Here is a 27,891-nt window from a genome sequence, read left to right on the forward strand (position 1 = left end):
ACCACGCTGGGAATTGCCTATTGGTATTCAGTTTTGGCTCTGGTGTGATGAAGCAAAAGAGCTGGCAGGGTAGAAATTACATCATATTTATGTTTTTGCTATGGGACACTAGCATAAGCACCAACATAAAGGTCAAAAAGTTCCTGTACGCTGCCGTGGACAGAACAATGACAAGGGGGCAGTGACGGGGCAGAGAGCTAGTGACAAGACAGGACAACACTGGCATGCATCTGAAAGCTGACACTCAAAGGACATGTGGGCTGCTCCAGGAAAGCCCCAGATGGGACAGCCACAGTTTGCCTGTAGAAAGCTGTCAGAAAAACCACCTATCTGCAAACTTTAGCAGAACCTCCCACTACAGACGAAAAGGGAACAGACTAAAACCACACTAACCTTTAGGGTAGGCAATGGATGTTCTTGACACTGGTGTCACTTGCCAGGAGATGTTAAGATTGACTTAGTTCTTGCTGCTCAAAAGGTACCAACAAAGAAGCAGCAGGAATGCCCATATGTGCTCTGCAGTGAACACAGACCAGGAACAAGGCACTGAAGTCCTGAAGCCAAACAAAGACAGTGGCTGGGAGAAGAGCATTAGTGCCAAATCCTACATGCAAAACTGCTCACAAAATCACTGGGAAGGATACTGGTAAAGGTGGCAGAAAATACAATCCCCTGCTCCAGAGCAGCTGTCACTCATTCCCTCTCTGTAATACTTTTATGGCATTTGTCTTTTCACCACAGCTGTCAGTGCTTTCCCTATTCATGTTATGCTTGTAGCACACCTGAAGGACAGAGGTGCCACTTCTCATTTCAGTGACGGGGAGCAGAGACCAGAGGTGGTGTTAACTCATCAGTTACCCAATACTGCCTCCCACAAGCTGTTCCAAAAAGGTAGCAAGAACAAACCCTATACAGTAAACTCTTGCATTAAGTCTGAGCAGAGTCCTTTGACTTGCACAAGGAGCCACATTCTCCAGCCTCTTTCAGTGCTGTGAACACAGTGCAGCAACACTTACCATGATCACAAAGGACATCTGTCATAGAAAAGAAACCAAGACAGATCATTAAATGTGGACTTCTCTTATCATTCAACACTTCACATGTCCTCTACTTCTACATCAGGAAATGCCACTTATAGCTTTATACAGGTTTACCTCTTACCTCTCCTCTAGTTCCCAGTCCCATGATCCTATAAAAAGATGAAAAGGTTGCCATGCCTCCATCTCCTTTTCTGGTCTGTTCTTGCATCTACCAAAGAGCCTCAATGGTCAGTGCTCTGTAAAGCCATTAAACATGAGGCAAAAAGCCTTCTCTCCTTTTACTGTACAGCAGACTGAATTTCTGAATGAACATGAGGATAAAGCAGAAATTTAGGAGTGAAATGACAGCACTTTTCCATACGAGTTTTGTCAGCTTTTGTGTTCAACGAACATCAACTGGCTTAAAAGTTAAAAACAACAACAAAATAACCCAATCTTCATTTAAATTCTACTTTTCCATGGTTTATATCCACTCTGAATGTGTGGATTTTTTTTTTAGATCCAGAGTCACAAGAAATCAAGACTCTCATACACCTCTTTGTTTTCAGTGCAGGATATTTTACTCAAAGCACCAAACATGACCACAAAGAGTAAGAAGAGAGGTAGCATCAAAACATACTCAGTCTGTTCCTCTTCAGTGCAGACAGGAAAGAAAGATGCAAGAACCCACACAGTCACAAGATGTGAGAATATTTCTTTTTAATTTAAGACAGCTGAAACAATGTCATTCACAACCTTTCTCATCTCAGACAAATACTCTGCAAAATGTTAACAGTGCTTCAAGAAAACAACTCAGAAGGGTGCAAAGTAAACCAGTACAGACACTTCCAGGATACAACAGTAAAACCCCTGAAGAGTGAGTAGAAATCTCAGCCATTAAGGTAGGCAGGGTGATGGGAAAAGAATAAAAAGTTCTGTCCAGTCACATGTTTTGCATAGTCTTCCAGTGCATGAAACCAGCAAAGAAAACAAAAACGGGTGCTGCCAGGATGGAGAACAAAAAGGAATGAATTGGAGGTGCTTCTAAAACAATCTAACAAGCTCTGGTTGCATCTGTGTTCAGTGTGCATTGTAACCCAGTGGAGGCTGCCTGAATCCCAGAAACTGGACTGATGCTGGTTTCAGTTATGCTAAAGTATGTCAGAAGCAATGCCACTGAACTCAGTAGAATTACAAGTGATAGTAATCCAGAAGCATCCACACTCCTTTTTAAACCATGGTTTTGAATAAATTAAGTTTTTATCCTAATGACATCTTAGCTAGGAAGATTAAATAGGAGTTTATGCCCACATGTCTTTCAGAGATTGGAGACTGTGACTCAGAATGAGGGGTCTACTGGATTCAGCACACTGCCAGGAGTGAGAGAAGGAAAACAAGGAAGAGTTGTTGATTGTTTTTCTTCTTCCACTTTCCTGATTTAAATTTATCACAATGAAAAGTGATAAAACAGTCCAAGAGACAAGACCATTATTTGCTGTCAAGCCCTGGCTTGCCATAACTTTCAGGTTAGATTGTCTCAAACAGCTCACAGTGATTTTTCTTCCTCCATCCTTTGTTGTTAAGAAGATGTCAGCACAGCTAACCCTGCCCCCAGTAGCTACTGACATATAAACTACGTGTCAGTATCTAGACACATGGAGTTTCCCCATCAGTCACTGCCCAGGCTGTGCACTGAGGGCTGGCCCAGCACAATTAAGTGCATACTAATTGTAGCCTGATAAATTAATCTTCTATTCAGTACAGGCTGTTTGAGTGTGACTTCTGCATGCTGGAAAAACGAAACAGACAAACCAAACTCCTCCCCTGCATCAGGCTGAAGAGCCAGGAGTTTACAATCCTGCTCCTCCAGCTCCATGATGTTCTTCACACATATCCCCTCACAAGATGACTTAGCCAGACATTTGAAAAAGGAGGAAGCCACTACTTTGGGAGATAAAAATTCCTCAAACAGCTGAAGAACTTTTAATGTATTTCAAGTGCTACACTGGAGAAGATCTGCAAGTCTTTCCCCCAAACTGCTCCCTGCACTTCTGACCCACTTGGTAATTTAAACAGGCAGTACACAAGAATGATGATCTGAAAAGAATTTCAGCAGCCAGGCTGCTACACCTCACCTATCCCAGCCACCATTTCCTATTTATTAACTGCCAGCCTTCCAAGTCTCTATCAGTCACACAGCCCTTTCAGTTTTAGGATGTACCAGACAAATGGTTGCAAGCCCATCCTTAATCCTATGAGACCAGCCATGTTTTCAGACTGATACTGAACATGGGAGCTACTCTGTTGGCCTTTATTTACCCAACACTTCTAAATAAAAAGGTAGTGAATACCAATTTGGTTTATAAATATACCAATTGGTTGATAATTAGCCCTTTAAGTTCTTAAGGCAAGAAGGAAGCTGCTGTGTTGAACTCCTTTGGAATATAACTGGGCATTCCAAAATGCTAAAAAAGGGGTGGGGGAATGAAACCAAACAAAACAAGAGATGCCTTCTGTCCTTTTTCCAGTGACAAAATGACAAAACCACAAGCACAGCTATAGAGAACTTCAGCTCTTTCACTTTAAATCAAAGATGTATCCATGCAAAATTTGCTGATCCCGTTTTTGAATCTGGCTTTTTTTTTTTCCCTGATGAAATACAAAACTACTCAAAACCTAGAAGAAGGAAAAATAATTACTGGCAGCTTTGTTTTGTCATGAACCAGCGGCTCAATAATTACAAGGCAGTCGAATCTCACAGGAGCCACTTACTAATGGGCTAGGACACTGTTCTTTTGTGTCAGTAAGAGCACTAAGTGCAGGAAGCTTTCCTAGCAATTAGGCACCATTTACATGGTACTTAATTATTGCACTAGAACGCCTCTCATAATCTTCTAACATCAAAAACTGATTTAGAGAGAAAAAAAATATAAAAACCAATGTTTTTTCCTCTGCTCTGCATGAGACTACATGACCAGAGGGAGAACTTCCTTTTCCCCAAACACTGGAGGCTAAAAAAATTAATAAAATGCTCTGCTCATAACCAGATTTTTAATTTGGGTTCTCTTCTGTAGTGCGTAGCTGCCTCAAATTTGCTGTTAAACTTGCAGGCAGTGACTGGAGAGAAAATGTAATTACTCCTCCCTGCCCCTCTTATAGAATCATAGAATTGGCAGGGCTGGAAGGGACCTGAAGGATCACCTGGTTTAATCCCCTGCCATGGGCAAGGGCACCTCACACTAGATCAGGTTGCTCAGAGGCTGGCCTTAAAGACCTCCATGGATGAGGCTTCCATCACCTCCCTGAGAAACCTCTTGCACTATAAAACACTGAACCATTGGGGCTTTTTTGGAGTAAGGAAAAGGTTTCACACTCACCACTGTATTTTTTGTAGAATTAGTGCTTTCAAATACAATGTAAACTCCCATGTATGGATATTCTTGCCTGTGACACAAACTGAAATAACATCCAAAAAACCACAAACCCCAAAGACAGAAAAGGCCAGCCCCTACCTACTCACTCCTTCATCCCTGCCAGAGACACAAATCCCCTTTCAGAAGGCAGCTGTTGAAAAGATCAGGTTATTAGTGTGTTTGTAAGTTTTAAGACAGCCAAAACATCATTTCAAGGTGGAGTTTCTGTTGTTTGATTTTTGGTGGTGGTGTATTTTGGTTGGGCTTTTCAAAGCTAGGAAGGAGAGAGGGGCAAATCAATAAATAGGCAATGTTACTGAACAATTTTTCCCAGTCATAGATGGAACTAAATATTTAAGCCATTTTTGGCAGAAAGCAGAATCACACTGTATTTTGTCAAGGATCTGAATTCAGCTGGAATGCAAGAGGTACAGATGCAAACTGCCCTGCAATAAATATAACGGTGTATTAACCTCTTCTTTACCTTCTCCCTATGAAAACAAAATTTCATTAACAGCCTTCCCTTTCCTGAGGGGATGCATTTAGTGTCACAGCCAGAAAATCTGCTTCTTTTAGGCATCTGTACTCCTGGATCTGTTGGAAGAACATGCTAAACAAACATTCCAGAGAAGATGAACTTAGGTTTGCAAAAATAAAACCTACTATTTCTCTTTGGCAGAAAATGTACAGGGCACTGAGAGGAGGCTGCTTCCATCCCCAGCAGTTTCTTAGGTTTATGCATCAAAATGGCAAACCAAAATGCTATAAAACTGATTTCCAAAAGAAATAGCTTTAGATGGCTCTTCTCATTGCTCCAGAAAAACTCCCAAATAAGACATTCTGCTCTGAAGAATACTCACAGACCTTCTCACTCCAACTTTTTATGTGATATGACTCCTGTAAGTGGTCTGGACTTTGGCTCTCCCTTACTCATGGTGTAAATATTTCTTTGTGTTCTTCAATGGATGCATGGACAGAACAGGCAAGGATCTGGCCTGAGCTGGGCTATTTCTGTTCAGTTGTGAAACTTGTGTTTGATCCATATTCAGCTGCAAACTGCACCAATACTCTGCATGGTCTTAAGGTATCCTTGAAGGTGTATGAGTTTAAAACAACATCTATACATCACCTAATAGAAATTTCCCTCTAACACTTAAGGCAGCATCAAACAACTGTTTATAAAATAAACTATAAATACCTCATGTTTTCCTCTGCTTTTTGGCAGTCCAAGAGTTAGGGGTCTTTTGTTGGGTTTAAATTTTTATTGTACACTTTTTAAAGGCAGGTTAAAAAGCCTTATGGCTTCTTAAGGCCAGGTAATAGATCTGAGGCCTAACTTGGTATCCTGTGGTAAAAATAAATGTAGCCAAGGTCTTTGGGAGGTCGTTCTGAGGCACAGACTCTAAGGTCATTGTAGATCACCCATCTGAAATGAAAACAAAATTGATTACATGCATGTGTATAAAAACCATCACAAGTTTATCAGGGACTCCTCAGGCCCACACCTCAGAGTTTAAAATCTAAAGGTAGGCATTGCAACAAGAACAAAAGATGAGAGAAACAGCCAAAGCAGGTTTACTGACAGTCAGGAACTGAAAAGGAAGAAGAACATGCAGAGGAACATGTAGTTACAGTTCAAATGATGGAAAATCAGGGACTGCCAATGCCAAGTAATAGGAGCATAGCAATATCATAGCCAATAACAGTACTGCAGCGTTAGCAATGCCAGTACCAGATCACAGTTTGATGGGTTTCTGCTGATTGAGAATAACAGGAAGATGGGGTAAGTTCAGATAAAGTCAGATACAGAACTGATGACCCAAAACAATTAGAGATTTGGAAGAGCAAGCACAGGAGAGTCAGTGGGACATTTCACCACAGACTTGCATGGCATCAGAACTGGCTGATCATATCTAGAGGCCATAATTATTTGGTGGAAATTATACACATGGTAGCAAGGTGTGTGTATGTGTCTGCCATGAACACACACCCTGCTCAGTACAGATGCATGCTTCAAAGAAAACATTTGTTTGTTGTCTCTCCCAATCCCACTCACCTTCCCTCTTTTTTGAGATGACAGACATAGTGGCCACTCATTGTGGATGTTCCCATGTGGCTGATGAATCCAAATAGCTCATATCCTGTTTAGGAAGTATAAATGGGACCATTAAGTTCTTTATTGCTGACTTTGGCACACAGACTCATAGAATAGAATCACAGAATCAACCAGGTTGAAAGAGACCTCCAAGATCAGCCAGTCCAACACAGCACCCAGCCCTAGCCAGTCAACTAGACCATGGCACTAAGTGCCTCAGCCAGGCTTGTCTTGTACACCTCCAGGGACGGTGCCTCCACCACCTCCCTGGGCAGCCCGTTCCAATGCCAATCACTCTCTCTGTGAAGAACTTCCTCCTATCATCCAGCCTATACTTCCCCGGGAACAACTTGAGACTGTGTCCTCTTGTTCTAGGAAACTTTCTGATGCTGGAGAAGTAGCTAAGCACTCTTAACTTAGACTCTGCTTCCCTAAACACAGTTTCTGTTTAACACTGCAGCATATTCTCACTTTAACTAGTGAGCAGATTCACTGTCAAAAAGCAAACCAATCCAAATCAAACCCACAGAGAACTGTGCACATACAGCAGGGCTGTGATCACAGCCCCTTCTAGGAAAGAGGAAACAGCAGATTCATTCCGAGTTCACAGAGAGCACCACAAGAAGTGAGAGATACAAAGTTCATTTTGCACACAAATTAGCTGTAAGTGTGATCACAGATTCCATACAAATCAAACAAACCCCAGGAATTTTCATTTTAGCAGCCCATAAAGACAGAAGAAAGAAACCTCTTTCTTTTTGAGGGCAATTTTTGTATCTCTGGAGAATTGAACACTGGTTCTAGCTCCCCTCCCCTTCATGCCATTCACCCAAATGACCACCACAAGTAAAAAAGTACCTTTTTTCAGGATATTGCATAAAGACAGAGGCCTGGACTTTGGTGGAGAGGGCTTTCTGGAACCATTTTACAGTATCATGTTGGTTATCAGGATTTCAGGCACTCAGTAAATGGTCTCAGTCTATAAAGGCTAAGTACCACAAAAAAATTATTATTCCAATTTTTTTTTCTGTTTGGTTGGTTGAGTTTGGTTTTAGTTTGATTTAACCTAAAGATAGTCGATGTTTCCCAAGTCTCTGAGAGACTTCAGATCGGTCTTTATAACGTTAGAAACAAAGAAATCAATGCTCTTACGTAATAACAGCAACCATAGAAACAAGGGTCAGATTGGCTGTTAATACTTTTTTAGTGACATTACAGTCGAGATCAGAGGCAGAAATTTAGAACACATCACAGTTATCAGAAATGGTTACTAAAGACCATTCAAAAAACGTTGTGATACCATTATAGAGCCACACTTAAAAATAGGTTCTTTGCCTGCTTCACAACTTTGCCTGCTGTCCGCTAGCTCCATCTTGTGGTATATTTAGCGCAGTATGAGTGAGGATCTCCAAATAGAAATAAGAGAAGATGGCAAAGGAGTAAATGCAGCACATCAACTGTCCCTGCCTTACATAGAATAAGGAACTTGGTTGAAGAGATTATCAAATCCTCCATCTGAAGCAGCAGGATGCTCAGCCTTTGAGGATTTAAACATTCTAGTTTTGCTTTGCCTTTTTACCCCATAGTAACAAAATGACAAGTAAAGCTAGGCCAGGAGAGACTTACATCCTGTGGCAACATGAAACTTAGATTCAGTTACTCAGCAAACACAGCCCACAGAACTGGAGCCGGCCCCACAGACAAGACTGGAAGTTAAGTTGCCTGGATCATGTAAATCGCCTGCACTCAGAAGACCACAACAGCTACTTTCAAAACAGGAAGGAGCTCTATGAATGGTGTAGCTGTGAAAACTTGACAGCCAGTTCTAAGCTGAAGGAGAGCTTACTTCCAGACCCGTCCTTGATCCTGGGTCCCTCTGACCCTGTCTCCGCAAGGATGTTGGCATTAGCATTGTTCTCCATATCCACTATGTCCAAAGCAGGCTCACTTTCCTCCTCCAGTTCAGGGTGGCTGAAGATCCATTCCAGTGCACGCTCCAAATTATTGTTCTGCAAGTCAAGTAAACAAAAGAACAGCCTTCAATACATTATCTCATAGCCTACCATTCTTCAGTCACACAGCAAGGACCACGTTTGACAGCACTTAGAACTTGTGCAAGATACATAATCTACCTCCATGGAAAAACAGCAGTCCACAAGCACCCTGCAGAAGCTTAACAGTGGGAAAGAACTCCTCTCAAAACTAATTGCCATGGTCCCCAAGCTCTTACCTTGAAGATGCACAGCCTTTAGGCATCCAGGTTGTATCTCAACAGATGGCAAAAGAAACCAACTTTTCCTCACATTGCTCCACACTTAAACATTAATGTGAAACACAAACCACCTTCCCACTCCAAGCCAGACAATCAGACACCCCATGCTTTGCCAGAATATTCTACCTGCATCACTCAACTGGATTCCTATACACATGTTTCTAAGGTATCTGAGCATGTACAGGTACAAAGCAGGTAACATGAAACAAAACCCAAGTGGTACCAATAATAGAGGGAACTCACTGTGGCTTTCAGTGCTTGAATTGCCAGATTCCTTTGGAAGCCCATGGAAATTATAATTGCAACAGTCTCTTCAGGAGGTTGGTTATCAAGCCCAACAGCTCCAAACACAGCTTCTCCACTGGCAGCAACTTCTCCAAATGGTGGTATGACCAATGGCTCAGCAAAATCTGGAACAAATGAATATTCAAGGTTCTTTTACCCCAGAAAACTGCAGTCCACAACACAGACAAACAAACAACAAACAGGACCTCAGCTGAGGCACTGAAATCAATGTGTGCTCCTTTCACTGGCCCAGCTGGGACAACATGAACATGCACATTATGAAATATCTCTAGGTGGATAAACTCATACTGAGTAGGCTGGAACAACTTGACACATCAGAGATGTGAAATAGCTGCAAGTAGCAAAGACTAGCACAGAAGCAATGATGACATCAGAATAGTAGCCAACCTAGCTGAAAAATGTGTAGATGTAAAGTTAATTGATTTCATAACTGAAATATGTCAGCTAAGCCCAAGTGAAACTCATTCCCCAGTTACACAAACAACACAAAAGCCCAGGGAAAAGTGCAAACTCAACCAACTCTGGAGGGCTCAGACACACTCAGTGCTCAGTCATGAGTCCAGACTTTGCACAGATGAAACACAAAAAGTGGACAACATCTAGCACCCTGTCCATCAGTAGACAGCCCAAGTTTCAAGTACAGCATGAGTGGCTGAACCTGAGCTACAGAAGGCTGATATGTAAGAAAAGCACCTGGACCACAAGATTCTTTGTACTTACACTTGATCACAAGGCAGCTTCCCTCTTAGTGGAAAGGACCTAGCCAAAGGGTGGAAAACAGAGAGCTGGTCCACACTATCAGAGCACAGAAGAGAGTGCTTTTGATGTAACTTAGGCTTATTGTCATCTTCTAGGCAGAAGATGCCATGTAATGGTCAAGGCATGCATATCCTAAAGGCAGCTAAGGAAAACTCACTCACACCTCCAGATCAACTGGGACAGGGAAAGAGGCCACTGTTTCTTTGTCAGACAAAATCTCTACTGACTGCCAGTACAGAGCCAGGAGTTGAGTTTAGCTTACACCTTCCAGCCACTGACCTGGCTCTTCCATGTGTGCAATGATCCAGTTGAAAGCAACTTCAGCACCCAGGTTGCCTGTATAGTAGACAGCCTTGCGACATGCTTCCAAAGGGAAACCCATCTCTGCCAACTGCATAACTGAAGAGTCATCAATATCTAGAGCTGCAAGAAAGGACCTTCTGAAACACAAAATCTACTTTCATCCATTACATTGTATTTCTTACTCTTGTTGAAGGTGCCAGGTATTACAGTGCATATTTGCATTTGAGTTGTTTAAATATCAGCTTATTTAGTAATTTAGAATGGGCTTACTGTGAAACAGCTTTGTACAAAGCATTATGGTATTTGTTACAGATCACTGGTAATCTTTTGTCTCAATGATCTACACAGATCCTTAAACTTTAATGACTTCCTACAGGACTTTCATTTTAAAAGAACACTACCACTGGATTTCTAGAAGCCAAGAAGTTAGGTGTTGAGCTCAGCAAGACAAGGCAGCCAAAACCAATTGCTTCTCTTACAGGGAGAATCTTGCATGTGAGAGAAGCAACAGCTGGTTGACAGCCAACTGAACATCAGCCAGCAGTGTGCCCAGGTGGCCAAGAAGGCAAATGGCATTGTGGCCTGTATCAGCAATAGTGTGACCAACAGGACTAGGGAAGTCCTTCTGCCCCTGTACTCAGCACTGGTTAGGCCACACCTTGAGTACTGTGTCCAGTTCTGGGCCCCTCAATTTAAGAAAAGATGTTGAGGTGCTTGAATGTGTCCAGAGAAGGGCAACAAGCTGGTGAAGGAGCTGGAGCATAGCCCTCTGAGGAGTGGTTGAGGGAGCTGGAAGTGTTCAAGCCTGGAGAAAAGGAGGCTCAGAGGAGACTTTATTGCTCTCTACAACTACCTGAAAGGAGGTTGTAGTCAGGCAGGCGGTTGGTCTCCCATTGGAACTGGCTGTCCAAGGAGGTGGTGGAGTCACCATCCCTGAGATGTTTAAGAGAAGGCTGGATGAGGCATTTAGTGCCATGGTTTAGTTAATTAGAAGGGCTAGGTGATAGGTTGGACTCGATGATCTTAGAGGTCTTTCCCAATCTGGTTAATTCTGTGATTCTGCTGGATCTTGCCATCTCCCGTTGAGCTTTGTCTCTGAATGGCATGGCCTAGCAGTATCAGTTAAGATCAGGGTCCAGGCAGAGCAAGGATCAAGCAGCTGTGATCCCCATAGCTGCAGGACTCTGCTCATGAGCAGCAGATAGTGTGGCAGCTTATGGTGCTACTACAGACTCCTAAGGAGTCTTGCACATCCAGAAGTAAACACTGAAGAAGCACAGAAACCAGTTGCTATTTGGAAGCATTCCAGACAATACTTCATGCACCTCTGAAAACAGAGAAGCCATTAGCTGAGCAAAACCACAACAGTTTAAGCAGCTGAAATAATCAGTCTCAGAAGAATGAGATACATACCCTCCACAAAATGGTTTGTCATACGATCTGAAAAATTAAGAAAAGAAAGAAACAGGGAAAAATACTTGTGTGAAAGCTAAGTAGGTATCTGTGAGAGAAACAATTCCATAAAGCCACAGAAACATTTGACTTTGTACAGGGAGAACATGTTCATCCTTACGTTCCTGATGGCTTTTGCCATGAATTAGATCAGGGATGTTCCTACTCAGTAATTTCCTAACACAACTCTGAGCCAAGTGTCACTGGTGTGTTATAAACCAGTAGAAAATAGAGCTGATGGCTGACCTAAACCAACTTAATCAAGAATCCATTTTTGTCATAAGGTACCATCACCCACACATTTATGCTGAAACTAGAACAGTCCATTGAGACAATGATAAAAAAAGAATAGGCCTTTGTAAGGAACCTATGGCTAAGAGAGAACTGACTACTTTATCACCAAATCCAGAATTGCTCAAAAGACAACAGCAGTTTATTCAAATGTAAGAAGTGAAGAGATGAATACGCTACCCCACTTCTGATACCTGTCATAGTACTCAGAGTAGGGGTCTGAGAGCAAATACTTTCCACCAGGCTTTGGGAGGAGCACAGTGACTTTACTGAAACATGTCATGAACATGACCTGAAGGTCAATGAACAGAGCTTCTCTATCCAACCAAGTCCTAGATACTAATCAACATTCAATAAGGTTGAGAACATCGTCCTCAAGTGTGGATAATCATCCATGCACATGGAAGACATGGAACCACTAAGCTGGTAAAGATGAAGAGATTATAATGCCGCACAAGCAGCACTATATTGTTGCAAAAGAGGCAATCACCACACAGAAAGAAAAGTATAAGACAGCAAAGCAAGTGAAACAATCTGTCTATTTCACAAAAACATTTATAATTTGGAGACCCCAGAGCAAAAACATCAATCATAAATCCTAGAAACACCAAAGCAGATAACTTGGAAGAGCTAGGGTTGTCTAGTGGAGAGGTACAGAAAGGCTGTGGAGTGTTTTCTTCAACTGCAGCAGCACAGAGGTGTCTTTTAGTTCATAGTTCCAAAATGATCAAGGGGATCTATCATAGGATGTGCTAGAGGGAAAGGGAAATACAGGAGAGAATGAGAAATCAGCAAATACCTTTTGGGTCATCCGGAATGATAATGGGAGGAGCAATGTCTGGAAGTTCCTCTTCTCCTGGCTGGAGACCCCTGGCCCGAAGGTGGCTGATGTCTAGGAAATCTGGCATGTCTACAGAAACATCTACAAAAGCAGAGAAACAGGCTAAGGCAATAAATCCACCAAAATGACCTCATGTTGCAACGCACCCCTTCAGAGAAGGGCCTCTGGTACTCAGGGTACAAACACAGTGAGGATTCTCCTTCTGAAAACAGTTATTTGAGAAACATGAAACAGCAAAGCACAATTTCACTAGGAGGTCAGACTACACGAAACTATATTAACACTGCAGACCTGATGAATCGCTTTATCATAAACAGAAAGAAGATTGAATTAAGAGCTTCACACTACTGACTTGAGAGTCAGGTCAGGTCCTCATTATTTACCATTTCTGTACACCTTATAGATTATCTTGGATAGAATGAGAAAAAGAAGAATAGAAAAAAGGGCACATACCAAGCTTTTTGGGTATCCAGTCAAGACCAAAGGTGAATTTCTTTATTTGCACCACTAAGTACTCAGGAAACGAAGCAAAACGAGAAGTCCTGGGAAGCACAAGAAATACAATTCACAGGCAACAAAATCACAAGCACCACAGGTTTCAATACCTCATATGCCCTGAGAAGATTTTGACCCTGAGAGAGATCAGCAGTGATGGATTTTATAAACATCTATTTCACAAAAAGTTTAAATTCAGTGGAGATGTATGGCAGTAGCTTTCTAAGCACTCATATCCCGAGGGTCAGTGCAAACCCAAACCCAAACAATAAATAATATAAAACAATAAACAATATAAACACAGTAAACAGCTTCCAGCATAGCACTTTAGAAAAGCAGAAACTTCCATCTGTCTGAAGAACTTTCTCACAGGAGACAAACTTTGTTTGCTTGACTCTGTTTCATTGACACAGAAAGCCCTTCAGCATTTTTAGTCAAATGAAGACAGCAAGAGAGTAAGCACAGAGATCCAGACTATGTTTTCTACTACATGTTACAGAGCTCTGCCACTAGTTAATACATAGGATGCAATTTTCAACAGACAACTAAGCTATAAGTACTTAATCTTCAAACTCTTAACAGTCAGACTGCATCTTGGAGTTTGACAGTTGAGACTCATTTATTTTCTGCTCAATGGGTCATTACAACTCTCATCAGGCTTGATCTACACATTATATTTACCAGCCCCAACACTAACACAACACCGAAGCCCACTCTGCCTTTGTTTCTTTCTGCATCATAGCCAGATAGCAGGATAAGCACAGGACATTAGCAGAGAGGTTTTTAACAGGCAGCCAGGCACGCACTTACTTAACTCCTGCAGACTTTGCTTGAAGGGCACTGCTCCAGAAGTCCTCTACATTGCTGGGTTCAGAAAAGGCCTGAAGACATGCACTAAATGGGATCTTGGCACGGACAAGCTCAGGTGGAGGTCTTCTTGCAGCTTCTGCTTCTCGCCTCTTCAATTCATAGGCAATTAATTCATCTAAGAAGTACACATGCCACCAAAAGCTAAATGGATATTGTCCTGGCTATGATGTCCCTCACTGGTCATATTTTTGAAAGTTTCAGAAATGCAAAAGCTTACCTACCAAGAAAACTTTTACATGGCTTTAAGCAGACAGCAAATCCATTTGTCTACACTGGGGTCAGGAGCTACAACTTACAACCACATCTCTTTTATCGAAGGTTTCTCCTCGCAGTGAAAACACAGAACTGGGCAACAGGCAATTAAAACCTTGTCATGACTGTCAGAAACCTATGTTACTATTAACACCAGCTACCCACTTCATCAGCTCAATCAGACTTGGAAAATCATTGCTGTGTCACATGACTTCTAGATATAATCTAGAAAGAGTTCTGACATGGGCAATCTGAGCAGCATCGCATGGTGAATTAGTATTGTCCATTTTAAGGAGCTGTGTGTTGAGTGAAAAGCAGTAGATGGAATTCCCTGTCTTGTGCTATTTCAAAGGATCTGGTCAAATAATCAGAATCCTTGTTTCTGGCTTTAGAATACATTAAATGTTGACATTATGTAATAAGCACATCACCTATCTAGTGTTCCTGTGATGACCCCTTCACTTAGAGTCATAGAATCAACCAGGTTGGAAGAGACCTCCAAGATCATCCAGTTCAACCTAGCACTATGTGCCTCATCCAGTCTTTTCTTGAACAACTCCAGAGATGGCCACCTCCCTGGGCAGCCCATTCCAATGGCAAATCACTCTCTCTGGGAAGAACTTCCTCCTAACATCCAGCCTAGACCTCCCCCGGCACAACTTGAGACTGTGTCCCCTTGTTCTGTTGCTGGTTGCCTGGCAGAAGAGACCAACCCCCACCTGGCTACATGCTCCCTTCAGGTAGTTGTAGACAGCAATGAGGTCACCCCTGAGCCTCCTCTTCTCCAGGCTAAACAACCCCAGCTCCCTCAGCCTCTCTCCATAGGGTTTGTGTTCCAAGCCTTTCACCAGCTTTGTTACTCTTCTCTGGACACGTTCCAGTATCTCAACACCTTCCACCTCAACATTTACTATGCTAGTCTTGAAGACTCTTCACCACTGGTAGCAGGGTCAACCAAGATTTGTCAGTAACTCCTTCCTGCTTCCAAGTCTTTCAGCCTCCTCAGTCATTTTCTCCTTTGAAAACAAGTATGCTTTCTCAGGCACTTCACAGGCCTGAAAAGGTCATTCCTGCATATTAAATCAGGATACCCAAATTATGTATTGCAGTTTTACAGATCACAAACTATCCTGTACTCTCTTATGACATTAGATCTTGTAACCTGCTGCTAACAAACAAAGCCAAATTTGGTTTGTTTTTTTTTTCCTTTAGTTTGATTTTTTTGGGTGTTTTTTTTGCTTTGTTTTCTTAAGTGTTCATTTTTCTGCCTGTGTGTTTCTTTTACAAGATACTCCTTAGCTAGTATGCTCAGTACCTTTTTCTAGAATTAAGTAGTTTTTACATACTGGTTCATGACCACAGAAAATCCAATCCTAATGGGGATCTTTGGGCACACACACACAATAAAACCCCAAGGGCAGCTCAATTGTATTACAAGTGGTGTGGCACATCTCTGGGCCAAATCCAGGTCTAGGTTTTAAATCAAAACTCCTTGACATCTTTATCATACAAACGGCTACTTGTCTTGGTGGTATGTTGCTGAATGATGACACTTAATGGTGGTCCCAGAGTCTGGGAAGAAATCTTTCTGAAAACTTGCCAAGGGCACCCAGGTAGAATCATTCTTCCATAAAACACAAGTAGAGATGGTAAAGCCACAAACTGATGTGCACTTAAAACCTCCTTTAAAGAAAAACAAACCAAGTAACTTTCCCTGATCCATTCACTGGTTTGATTTGCTATATGGTCTTGAACCATTCTCTCTCTACATAAAAACCACATAGAGGGAAGAATCTCATTCCCTCATGGTTGAGAGAGTCCCCAGAAGGTCAGTGAACAGACTAACGTCTTTCTTTACCTTTGTTTGTTGCTGCCTCCATGGCAACAGGTAACTGCATGATGTAGTCCACCCTCTGTGTGTAGCGGACCTTTCTGGACTGGCAGCATTGTGTGCGTTCTTCCACCAGGAACCGGAAAACGTCGCTCGGGTTTTCTGAACCTACAGGATTCCTCTGAAAGGAATATCAGAGACAATCATTAAAAATGAGCAAAGAATCCAAAGGCTGATGGTTATTGTATGGCAGGCACAGGAGGCTCCAATCTCGCACCCAGATATAGCAGCTCAGCTCACACTGTAGTGCGTGAAGAACTCTTGCACCCACAGAGAGTCCCACTGAAGCTCACAATGTCTGCACACACAGCAGTATCTTTCTACACATAGTAACTTGCAAAGCATGTAGCTAGTGAATCCAGCTGAGTCAAGGTGAGCAGAAGGTAGAAAGGTAGCAGGCTACAATGCCATAGCAGGGCCTTGCATAATGCATGGCATGGAACTAGAAGATCTTTAAGGTCCCTTCCAAGTCAAACCACTCTAAGATTCTATAAATAAAGAGGAACATCCTTTCAGCAAGGAGAATTGCTCCTACTACTCCAAATCTGCACTAAAACAGAACAAGTAACATGTAGTTCATTATCCAGATGGAGATGTCATACAAATAACATATCTCCTCTTTATTGTTCGTGCTAATGTCTGTTATCAGGCAAAAAAACCCAGAAAAATGTCTTCTAACCACCCTCTAATCAGTACATGCATTTTGAGATGTGAAACATTATGCATGCAAATGTGAATAACTTCATGTAGAATAAGCACCCTCTGTTCTTGGGGAAAAAGGGAAAGAGTGCAGAAGGATGGACAAGAAAGAGATGCTTTAAATCCAAACCGTGTGCATTTCAAGATTTTCTTTTCAGAAAGGCTGCATTAAAATTCACAGGACTGATCCTTTTGCACACAGCATTGAGCTGGAGCTCAGTGGAACTACCATTTTACATAGAAATACTCAAGTGACAAATAGTCTCTTTGCTTCCAGCAAAAATCCTTCCTCCCATAATGGTTCAGTGAATGTGGGATTTGTAAAAGAACTGGATACATTCATTAATTTGCTTCCAATTATATAAATTTGGAATAACAATAATCATAGAATCAGTCAGGGTTGGAAGGGACCACAAGGATCATCTAGTTCCAACCACCCTGCCATGCCCAGGGACACCCTACCCTAGAGCAGGCTGCCCACAGCCTCATCCAGCCTGGCCTTAAACACCTCCACGGATGGGGTCTCAACCACCTCCCTGGACAACCCATTCCAGGCCCTCACCACTCTCATGCTGAACAACTTCCTCCTCACATCCAGCCTGAACCTACCCATCTCCAGCTTTGCACCATTCCCCTAGTCCTGTCACTCCCTGATATCCTGAAAAGTCCTTCCCCAGCTATTTTGTAGGCTCCCTTCATATACTGAAAGGCCACAATCATAATACCCAGTTCATTAATATTCCAAGGCAGATTTCAATCTAGTAAACAAATGGTTAGCATGTAATCATAAACCAACAACAATTTAACAAGACAGTCACATGTTCATAAATCTGATAGCCTGAACAGTGATGTTTGACCTCTATCTCTTGCAGGTAGCAGCGGCAGCATTGGTCCTGTGCGTCATTATGCAAGATTCCGAGGCAAAGAGAAAGGAAAATTAAAGAAACAAACATTTCTAAACCAAAAACCATTTTAATTAGTGCCTTTTTCTATATATGCAAGGCTAAAAACAATATTACAAAGCTCAAAAAATCCACTCATATTACAGCCCTGTTTTTCATTGTCTAATAATATAACCAGAGCAAAGAAGCAGTAATTCAGCTTTTCTCACCTCCACTAGGTTTATAAGATGTAGGAAAAACTCCTGTGCATCTTGCTGTCTATTAGAGGAAAATTCTGGGTGGTCTTTACTTATAAAAGCCTTAAACATCCGGGGAGAGATTCCATTGTGTTGAGGCTAAATGGAAAACAATAAAAAGAGAGAAATCTTTTAAAGAAGAGGTTTTATTAATTCCTGGACCAAATATTCTGAAGTCATCCCACTCGATCTATCTATGGCCCATTTCTACCACCAGTGAAATGATAGTTTCAATTTCACCTGCTTTTCTATTTTATGAAAAATGCAAAGGGTCATGATTTTGGAGTTTTAAAATATGTTTTGACACAGTGCCTACAGCATCCTCTCTGATTTCTACATGGTATTTGCAAGTTAAAAAGAGATTGCTGGAGGACTGCTAAAGGTTAGTAATTTTGAATCAGGCTGAAATGTTTTCTAACATTTGACATTTCTTTCAAAACTCTCTTCCACCTAAAAGTATGTGGCCATTGAAGCACTGTGGTATTTCAGTTCTTCTCACAACAAAACATTTCCAAAGATCTCTACAGAATCATGCAGACAGCAACTGATGTGTGCTATGATTCCATATGGGTTGCTATAAACAGACATGATTTTGCAGCTTGCAGGCGTTGGCCATCTGAAGGACCATAACATACTGCTTGTAACCACTCAGTTACATCAGTAGGAAACTACCCTGTTCAATTAGAAAATCTCTACCTTCTAAAAGAGTCCTAGTTTTGACTTTCTCATCCTCTATACCACTCTAAGGAGCCTCTCCAATCACTGAAATTGCATTCTCAAGACAATACTAACTATTATATCTTCTAAATAACACTTGTGAAAGGGTCAGAATCTTTTACCCAGAGATGGCCTCATATTCTATGAGATCAAATTCTTTTCAGGACAGTTCAAGTAAAAGGTAGCCTTTAGGAAATGTCAGAGGCTGTTAAAAACAGGTAATCTCACTCTTCCTACAGTTGTGCTATCACATCAATACAAAACCAGAAAAAGCAACACGAAATGCAGAGCGCATAAAACACACACTGGAAGAGCAAGATGTTATTTGTGATTTCACCAGGGTAAGATATTCCTAGAACCACTGAAACTGGAAGTAGATTCTCCATTTGGATGCTTTTTCAACTTCTGGCAGTACACCAGTAACCACATTAGGCTAAGATGCTCTTTAAAGGCTCTTGTGAAGAGCATCTCAATAGTGCTTGAACAAATAGATGTTCTAGGGATTTCTGAATCTTGGGTTATATATCACTTCAGTGTCCTCAGCTGCCTTTCATCAAAGCTAGGACTGTGGAGAGAAATGCATAAACCAGTTCAAATTACCCTATAGCAGGCTTCTTTCTATGTCAGAAGCAAGAATCCAGTAAGGTGGCACATTTGCCCTCATGTAAAATGCATTGAGTTTGGAATCAAGCCTTCTTTCCACCTAGACACTTACTCAACCATTTGAGCAGGGGGAAGTAAAACATGCCATGTGTGACAGTCTAGAGAAGAGGATTGTATCTTGCCCTCTAAACCTTTAGTAGCTCAAGAACAAGGAAATAACAGAAGAAATGGCAAAGCTTGAAGCAGAAAATCGAGCCCTAACTGATGAACTTTTAGGTTTTCAGACTCTTCTAAATGTTAAAGTGGATCTGAGAAAACCAATGTGGTTTCCAGACTAAACTCGTATGCTGAAAATTTTTGGCTCCACAATACCACAAATGTTTATTGAATACCCAGAATACTTTCTTTATCAACACTTGCAAAACAGTTTGGCTAAATATAGACTGTGCTGGACCACTGCAGATCTCATACAAATGCTTTTACAGGCAATAACTCCCCAAAACTTTGGATGAATTCCAAAGACCCATAAAGCAAGAGAACTTATTTGCATGGAGGAGGGAGAAAAAGTAAAAGAATAAAAACAAAATGAATATTTTATAGCTACAAATGAGCAGCACTTGAAAACACTGAAGACCTAAAATCCTATGCAATTATGTCAGCACAACACCTCAAATGGCAAAATACTATCTGTATGGCTACCAGCATTGTTAAGGGGAAGGCATCAAGCCCAAAAAGCACCCCTAAATTGGCAAAATAGACTTTTGTGCCCAGAGTGAGAGAAGGGAGAAAGTATCTGCAGCTGATTTTTTTCTCTAAATAAATCTTCAATATAACAAAGAACAAAAGCAGTAAAAGCTGTTTCAAATCCTAATATGTGTTATGAATTGCTAAAAAAGGAAGTCATCTGATGCATGTAACTACAACTTTATGAAGGTGAACTTAGGGACAACACAAGTCTTGTTAAATGCCTGTACATGGCTACTACTAGCATCTGTTATAAAAGAGTTCTCATTTCAAGTGGTGCCTGCTGGGCTAAACATGGAGGTGTAGCTTTATTCAAGACGTTCAAGTGCCTGAACTTCCAGCACATTATTCTCTATTCACATGGAGTGTTAAGAAAGCAGAACAATCAGGATACAACATTTCATCTGAGGAGTCTGTTGCAATCTGTTCCACTGCTCCCTACTCAGAGTGATGTGTTGATATGTTTAAAAGGAAACAAGTAGGATTCATTTGCTATTCCAAAACAATGAACAGCTACTACAAAAAGCAATTACACAGGAGACACAGGACTTTCAGATCATGCATACTACTCTGTACCAGATGCTCCTTGGCATTCTGATTCAGAAAGAAAAATTCCTGTATGAGTAACCAATAGATAAAGGTAGAGGAAAATGCATACTTCCATGGAAATTATCCCCAGTGTCAGAAGTATGTCTGAGTTCTACTGTGTATAAAACTACAACCAGGTATCAGAGATTCTTTCTCCGTAAGGACAGCTTTTTTCCACAGGTAGCATGTTCACTATTTCTTATTAGCTGACCTTTCACCTCTAAATATTCCATCTGTGGAGTCTGTGGTTTGACTTCACATGCTGCTCAGGGTCACAACAACAAAAGCTGTCAGGGACACTAATATATTCCAGGTCCATTTTTTTCCAGCGTCACTCTAAACAGGGTGTTTCAAGGTAGATGGTTTGAATAGCAAAACAAACTTGAAGTAAGATTCCCTTGGGTAGATAAAATTGTCCCTCTAACTAACATTTTGTATAAGACAACTGTTAATTAGATGACTTTAAGGAAAATAAAGGCTATTCTAAAACCCCAGAGCTTGAGCAGAAAGGCAGACTGAAGTAATCTTCTCATTCTACAAAGGCTGACGGAAATTTACCCCAACTTACAAAAATAAACTTTTCCACCTCACCACTAAGTGACTGAGCTTTTCTTCTTCACAAAATCAAGCAAGAACCAGTAAAATGTTGACCAGTGAAACTGGCAGTGCCCATTAACCTTGTTAACACACACAGATCCATCAGGCCTTTGTCAGAAATCATCCTTAATGCTAAAACCAAAAGACTGTTGCACAAAGAGCGCAAAGAGGCTCTGTGGTAACTGTGAGAATTAATGTATTCATTGCTGGATGAAGAAAAGGCACAGAGAGGAGAAGACACACATCTAGAGATGTTACAGTGCCAACACTTGCCTTCATGCTCTTTGCAGCAGTGAGAGAAACAAGCAACTTTCACATTGCAGAAGAACAAAAAGAATATGATGATTACAGAACTAACAACACTGAGTTCTTGAAGCTTCATGCTAGCTAAGATATTTAGCTCAGACTATTGTTTTGGTGCAAAATTAATGCACATTACAGAAAAAAATAAAGACAACCTCCCACTGGTAACACTATAATAGAGAAATAAAATTCTGTATTATATAAACATGGGAGAAAAGGTTATCTCATCCTCCAGCCCCTCTCTCCTTTGTGTCCAGTACATTAACTATACAGGACTTCCCCACAGTGAACCTTTGTTCTGGAAATGCCTATTCTGAGTAAGCTGATTCCAAGGACTTCTCCTTTCAAGACAGGTTATAAATCAGGATGTGTACTTTATTCTCTCCAGGATGTCCAGCAATTAGGGTTTCAATTTGCATCCAAACCCACATATACTGTGGTATTTCCAGCATAGATCCCACTGGCACAGACATACTTCTTACTAGAATTATGTACCATGAAATACTTGAATAAAGTGGTCCTGCTCTGGCAGGGAGGTTGGACTCGATGATCTCCTTGGGTCCCTTCCAACCTCTAATATCCTGTGATCCTGTAAAAGTCACAGTGGACATAGCTCTGCATTGCCCCTCTTTCATCTGCATGAAAGCCTCCAGCACCACATAATCTTTCATTACCTAGGCAGCCTCTCCCAAAATCAGGTGGAATATTGTCAGACTTTGTACTTCTTTCTAAAATTTAAAGAGGATTTAGAATTTTGCTTCCAAATGTTCAAGACTCTCTAGAGAAGGTGCAGGGTTCTTTATTTCTCAGAGAAGATAAAGAGTTGCACTCATCACTGGAGCAGCAGAATACTTTATTAGCACAACCAATGCTTTGCACAAATAGCCCCTGACTAATATATTCCTGATGAGGGCCCTGCACATTCCACCTTGCTAAGCATCCCATGCTTGATCCACACATGTGCTTCAATGCCCAGCACCTGTTCCCTTTTCTCAGGATATCACTTTTACCTAGTTACCAGGCTGTACCGACTCAGTCAAATACCTTGTGTTCTTCTTTCATCACCTGCTCAATAAGCTCAGATTTCATGGGTGGCTTAGAGTATTGGCCTGAAAGAAGGCCGTGTCCCAGTTTAGCCCTGTAGGGAAGAAAGTGGTGAGATGGAAACAAACATGTGAGAATAAGAGAAAAGAAGTGGTTTTATTCCAAGCAAAAAGGTTTACTGTCTTTGGCCCCCTGATGAACCATCATCACCTGCAACTAAGCAGGTGAACCTTCCCATTGTCCCTTGTGCTCATATCTCATTTTCAAGGTGTTCTTTCACTCTACCACTAAATTCTTTAGACTGTATTTAATTTGACCAAGTAAATCACAGAGAAGTGACACTTACATCTGAGTGTTGAAATCTTGTGTTGGATCAAGAGGAGAGTAGTCAAATATTCGTGAAAGGTTTCCCACATACCTGGGCAGCAAGAACAAAGCAGAAACATTCAAAGATTGCAGCTAAATTTACTGAAAAATGTCCTAACAGATTCGCAGTCATGGTACATCAGCAGGCTTCCTCTATGCTAGCAAGTCAAATTTTGCACTATGGCAAGGACTTAATTTACCCCTGATGAGTGCTTCTATCACAGAAAAATAGTAAAGAAATTAGGAACTGGACACTTGAGTTTGGCTTAGAAGCTTCTAGCTATAAAGTATATAGTGGTGCTCATCTGGAATTTAAACTCTGTTTCTCCATCTCAAAATAGCTGCAGGGTGATGTTGGCTCAGAACCACAGAGCTGGGCTGAGAATCAATCTAATTTCTAGTCCTAACCAATGCTGCCAAATAAATTCCAAATTTTTATCAGGATAAAGAGATGTGGAAGGAAAAAAAATGTTTTTACTGGGTTTCTTCATTGAAACAAAGGCTAACTCCTGACAATAAACACTGAGGCATACATCGTTCTAGCCAGTTTGCTGGAAAAGGAAGCACTTAGCAGAATGCTATCAGAGCACTGCTTTCCTTCAGTAGAAGGAAAAACAGGCCAGGTAAGTATGGACATGTTAAAAGAACACAACTGCCTTCTGCTTGGTCACTCTTTCACAAAAGATCTGCACTGTTTTGTTGGTATCAGGTGTTCCAGGTAACTCTAAGGACTATGCTGTGGAAAAGCAACTTCCCTTAGGGGAAGTCCATTTTGGTATTTTTCAAAACTGGGGGTAGAAAAGCAGGCACTTATCAAATCTACAGCCTGTACTGCATATGGGTAACAAAGATAACAAAAAACAGTTTTCTTCCTCTTCTTCTTCAACAGGCAATTGAACACATAAAGCTGTGAGGCTTTCCCAAACTCGAAAGCCTTATTTCCAACACACACACACACTCTACTGTGTGGAATGAAAGAGCACTCTGAATCTCACTGCAAACCATAGACTGTCCTTTATAAAAAGGTTCCTCTCCTTGGAGTGATGTGTTCAGTTGTGATCAGTCAGGAATATTTCATATTCTTCTGTTCTGGTTTTGTCCTTTTACCCTCTTAATTATTCAGTGGAGTAATATGCTGCCACTACCTTTTTCATGAAAGGATTTTTATGTTTTTCTAGTAATATTTTTAATTTTAAAATACCTCTGATAATTTCCCTTTTCTTAGCCAGATCTGCATGCCAGACCTTTTAGGTCATTGCTTTTTACTAGCATGGATTAATATTAACTTGTTTATGCCAGTAGAGTTTTTTGCACAGATGGCACTGGAGTAACAGAATGATTCCTGCAGCCATAGAATGGCATGGGCTGGTAGAAAAAAGCCCTAGCATGATGCTGATGGTGCCTAGATAAGAAGAGATAGGTACATATGCATACAAAAAAGCACAGACAAACAATCAAGGTTACAAGGTAGCATGTGATTTCCCACCACTGAAGCCAGGTAAGTTCTCATTTTAAAAGCAGATTAAGTTTTGTGTTCTAACAATTTCCAGAATGCAATAATACAATCATTAAACCTTCTAAGCAGCCACTGAACTGAGAGAGACTTGATTGTACCTGAAACGAAAATCAAAGCAGTTTTTTCTCAGAGTTTGAGGAATGCAGCAGCTAGTGACAAGAATTGGTCTGAAGCTACTCACGCTCTTTGGAACTCTGGGATGCTGAAAATGGCTTGCATGACAGCACTGAGGTAGCAGCTATTTCCCAGGTTCTTCATGCCAGTGTATCCGGGGCCGTACATGGGCTTGAGTTTCACACCAGCTTCCTGAATCACTTCCCATTCAGAGACTCTTGGTTTTATATCATTATCTCTTAGGCCATTCTCCATCTGGAAGCAGTAAACATAGCCTTTTTATCTGTTTAACTTGTGTAGCAGTTATTCTGCTGCTATTACCATCATTAGCTTTGTGGTCTCTATGTTAGAAAAGAGCAAAAACAATGTGCAAAGGGAGGTAAATCCTGCATGTAAGGGAGAAGATCAGGGTTAGAAGGCCAGCATCTCGTTCATCCAAGATCTTTCTTAGCTCTTTAACAAGACCACTGGCTCTTGACCACTGCTAGTTGTGATCTCTATCCCAGATGGGAGCTTCACTTCTCAGACCTGCAATCTCAAGCCTCAGCATCAAGACACTACATTTTTTTCAGGTTTCATACTCCATTTGTAATGTCCCTAGCTAGCTGGTCCTAGCAAAGCAACCATAAGAAGAGATGCAGATTCAAGAAGTCTTCCCTTCTTTCTAGTGGGAAAAGCTAGCATCTGTGAGGCTGTTTTCTCCCATCTATACCTCAGCTTTTAGCTTTTACATACAAGGATTACTCACAGCTTGTAGGTACAGGTCACTACAGTGTCATTTACTGCTAGAGCTGCTCCATCACTAACAAATTTTCAGGTTAGTCTGAAGACCAGAGGCAAAAGCTCTGTAACAGTTGATAGCAAGTTGCTGAGTACAACAGATTTTCCAGAAAGACTGATGGATAGAAGAGACTTTTTATTCATCATATTGGCAAGGAGATTAATGAACGGAAAATACTGTTAGTACCATGAAGGCTTTGAAATGGTAGTTTAACTCTTCTCTGTAATTTTAGAGTTGTTAGCATTAGTTTTCTCTCCACTTGGACAAGGAAACAACACTAAGCCAATATCAAGTTTTAAATTTTCATGTTTAGGTTCTCAGAAAATGACACTAGGCTGCATGCTTGAGTTGAATAAAACAACATGCCACAAGACAAAAATCTCATCTGCCTTTCTAATGATATCTCATCCAGCTCCTTACATCATTTAAACAGGAATGGAATCAATCTTCACCAAGATACAAGTTATTAGAAGAACTCCTCTACTAGTACAGACCCATCACATATTTAAGAACAAGATTCTTCTTGCCCCAATCCCTTTTTAGTGTTCCATACTACAGACCACACTGTCTTACAGATTCAAGAGAACGTACACTTCATTTGTAGCATATTTATTAACAAGACCTAAACTGAAATTTACAATTTGACATAAACTTTCAGGCACTTTTTTATTTATCCCTTCCTTATTTTTAAGATTTGCATTTGTTTGCACATGCAATAGGCTCCCCTTCACTCACTGTAATTAAATATTCTAGGCATTTGTTCTAACTGAATGAGATTTTTCATCTTGAAGGAAAATGGTACATAACACACAAGTGGAAAATGGAAACTAAAAGCCACAAAGAAACTCTTTCAGAGGGCGGCTTCCAGGTTTGAGAAGAATGATTCAGTCATCTCTGACCTCAGAAAACAAAACACCAACTTGCTGGCTGGATTTCACAAAGCTAAATACTGGCGTAACAGTCTGAAGGAATCACAGAAATAGAAGCTACAAGCAACATTCTTCTCCTGTTCCTTTCCCACCCCTCAACTAAAGAAACAATTAAACAATGAACTAAATAAAAGATTTCCTACCACTTGCATCTGCAGCATATCAATTCCAAAGTGTGCCAAATGTTTTGCTATGTGTGGATCTAAAACCGGTTCCTCTTCATCAAAGGAATAGACATCTACAAAAGCAGAGAGAGATCAATGAGCTGTGCTGTCAAATGTTATCCCTTCTCATTGTTTATCAGCATAACATTCCCAAGACAAGACTGCCTATACAAGAAACCTTATTCATACTCACCAAGCATGGATACAACCAGCAGAAAAATGCACAGACATCCATAGAGCTCAGGAAGTATCTTAAATGTTTTCAATACATCACCTACTGTCCTCAAAAGAACTTATATTGGTGATTCATGACGTTAAGAACTAAAGAATATTTATAGTGACAATAATAGCCCCCCCACACACACAGAGGAAGTTTGCTGGGAATACAAGGAATGAGGCATGTCCACATTTTGAATGTGGGAACAAGAGAGTATGAATTTTTGTGGAGTGACTGGATACAGGCAGACACAGTAAAGCTGTGAGTATATGAGGCCAACTGACTCTTTCCAATGCTATTTTATTTTCTAGCACAATTTAAGAAATCTACCTTATGCCCTTTTCCCACAAAGATGCAGGGAGAACTGAGAAAGTCTTTATTAGAAGTTGCTGTCCTTGGAGGTGCTCAAGAAAAGCTTGGATGAGGCACTTAGTGACATGGTTTAGTTGACTGGACAGGGCTGGGTGATAGGTTGGACTGGATGATATTTGAGATCTCTTCCAACCTGGTTGATTCTATGATTCTATGGAATTGGACCTCAAAGATTAATTTTCTGCTTAGGGAAAAATGCTGATTTCCTAACTGAGCAGTCTTGTTTTACTGCATGGGAAATCTGGATTTCAGTTCTGGCTTTGGAATGGGTCCTTTTAGCCTTCAAGTAAAAGCGCATAAAAATGTTGGCAGAGTAAAAGTCAAACTGTGGAGGAAAGCAATATGCCTAGTAACGGTGTTTTAATGATGAAACCAAGTTTAATAAACTCAACAGGACAAAATGGTTGAGAGGAAAAAATAATTTTTAGTATTTACCAAACAAGTCCTGAAGCTGAGTCCAGAGCATGTTTCACCTACTTGAACAAGTAACAATAAAGCAGCAGACATCATAAAAGGATGTGAGTGATACGACAGACGTGAACAGTCCTATCTTTCCAATGGTTTCTTCCTCTGAAGTGAATGACTGTTCACTTAGTTTTGTTTCTACTCCTAACAAAAAACCCAGAATCTCTCTGCCCATCTGCCCACACTTCTTTCAGCCAAGTTTCCTTCATGCCCAGCAGTTTCTTACACTGACATTGTTCCCTATGACCAAATCTAAACTGACAGAGAAAACTTAG

At 41.0% G+C, this 27,891-nt stretch overlaps 1 protein-coding gene across 3 annotated transcripts in view; it reads right to left on the minus strand.

The window, feature by feature from the left end:
- Nucleotides 1-5,674: 5,674 nt before the first annotated feature.
- USP13 (ubiquitin specific peptidase 13) overlaps nt 5,675-27,891 on the minus strand; it is a 52,929-nt gene continuing 30,712 nt past the window's right edge. The window contains exons 7-21 of one of the 3 annotated variants that reach the window (XM_064165680.1): nt 26,542-26,636; nt 24,756-24,943; nt 23,039-23,110; nt 22,693-22,786; nt 18,070-18,195; nt 16,227-16,380; nt 14,057-14,231; nt 13,205-13,293; nt 12,710-12,832; nt 11,581-11,607; nt 10,144-10,287; nt 9,043-9,209; nt 8,374-8,536; nt 6,489-6,573; nt 5,675-5,858 (exon numbers count right to left, since the gene is read on the minus strand). In XM_064165680.1, the coding sequence (XP_064021750.1) occupies nt 5,765-5,858; nt 6,489-6,573; nt 8,374-8,536; nt 9,043-9,209; nt 10,144-10,287; nt 11,581-11,607; nt 12,710-12,832; nt 13,205-13,293; nt 14,057-14,231; nt 16,227-16,380; nt 18,070-18,195; nt 22,693-22,786; nt 23,039-23,110; nt 24,756-24,943; nt 26,542-26,636 (1,796 nt within the window). In that variant the 3' untranslated portion in view covers nt 5,675-5,764. The remainder of the gene's footprint in view (nt 5,859-6,488; nt 6,574-8,373; nt 8,537-9,042; nt 9,210-10,143; nt 10,288-11,580; nt 11,608-12,709; nt 12,833-13,204; nt 13,294-14,056; nt 14,232-16,226; nt 16,381-18,069; nt 18,196-22,692; nt 22,787-23,038; nt 23,111-24,755; nt 24,944-26,541; nt 26,637-27,891) is intronic. The other 2 variants (XM_064165679.1, XM_064165681.1) reach the window with 2 other exon arrangements.

The sequence above is a fragment of the Pogoniulus pusillus genome, chromosome 26 (genome assembly GCF_015220805.1).
Source record: "Pogoniulus pusillus isolate bPogPus1 chromosome 26, bPogPus1.pri, whole genome shotgun sequence".
NCBI lineage: Eukaryota > Metazoa > Chordata > Aves > Piciformes > Lybiidae > Pogoniulus > Pogoniulus pusillus.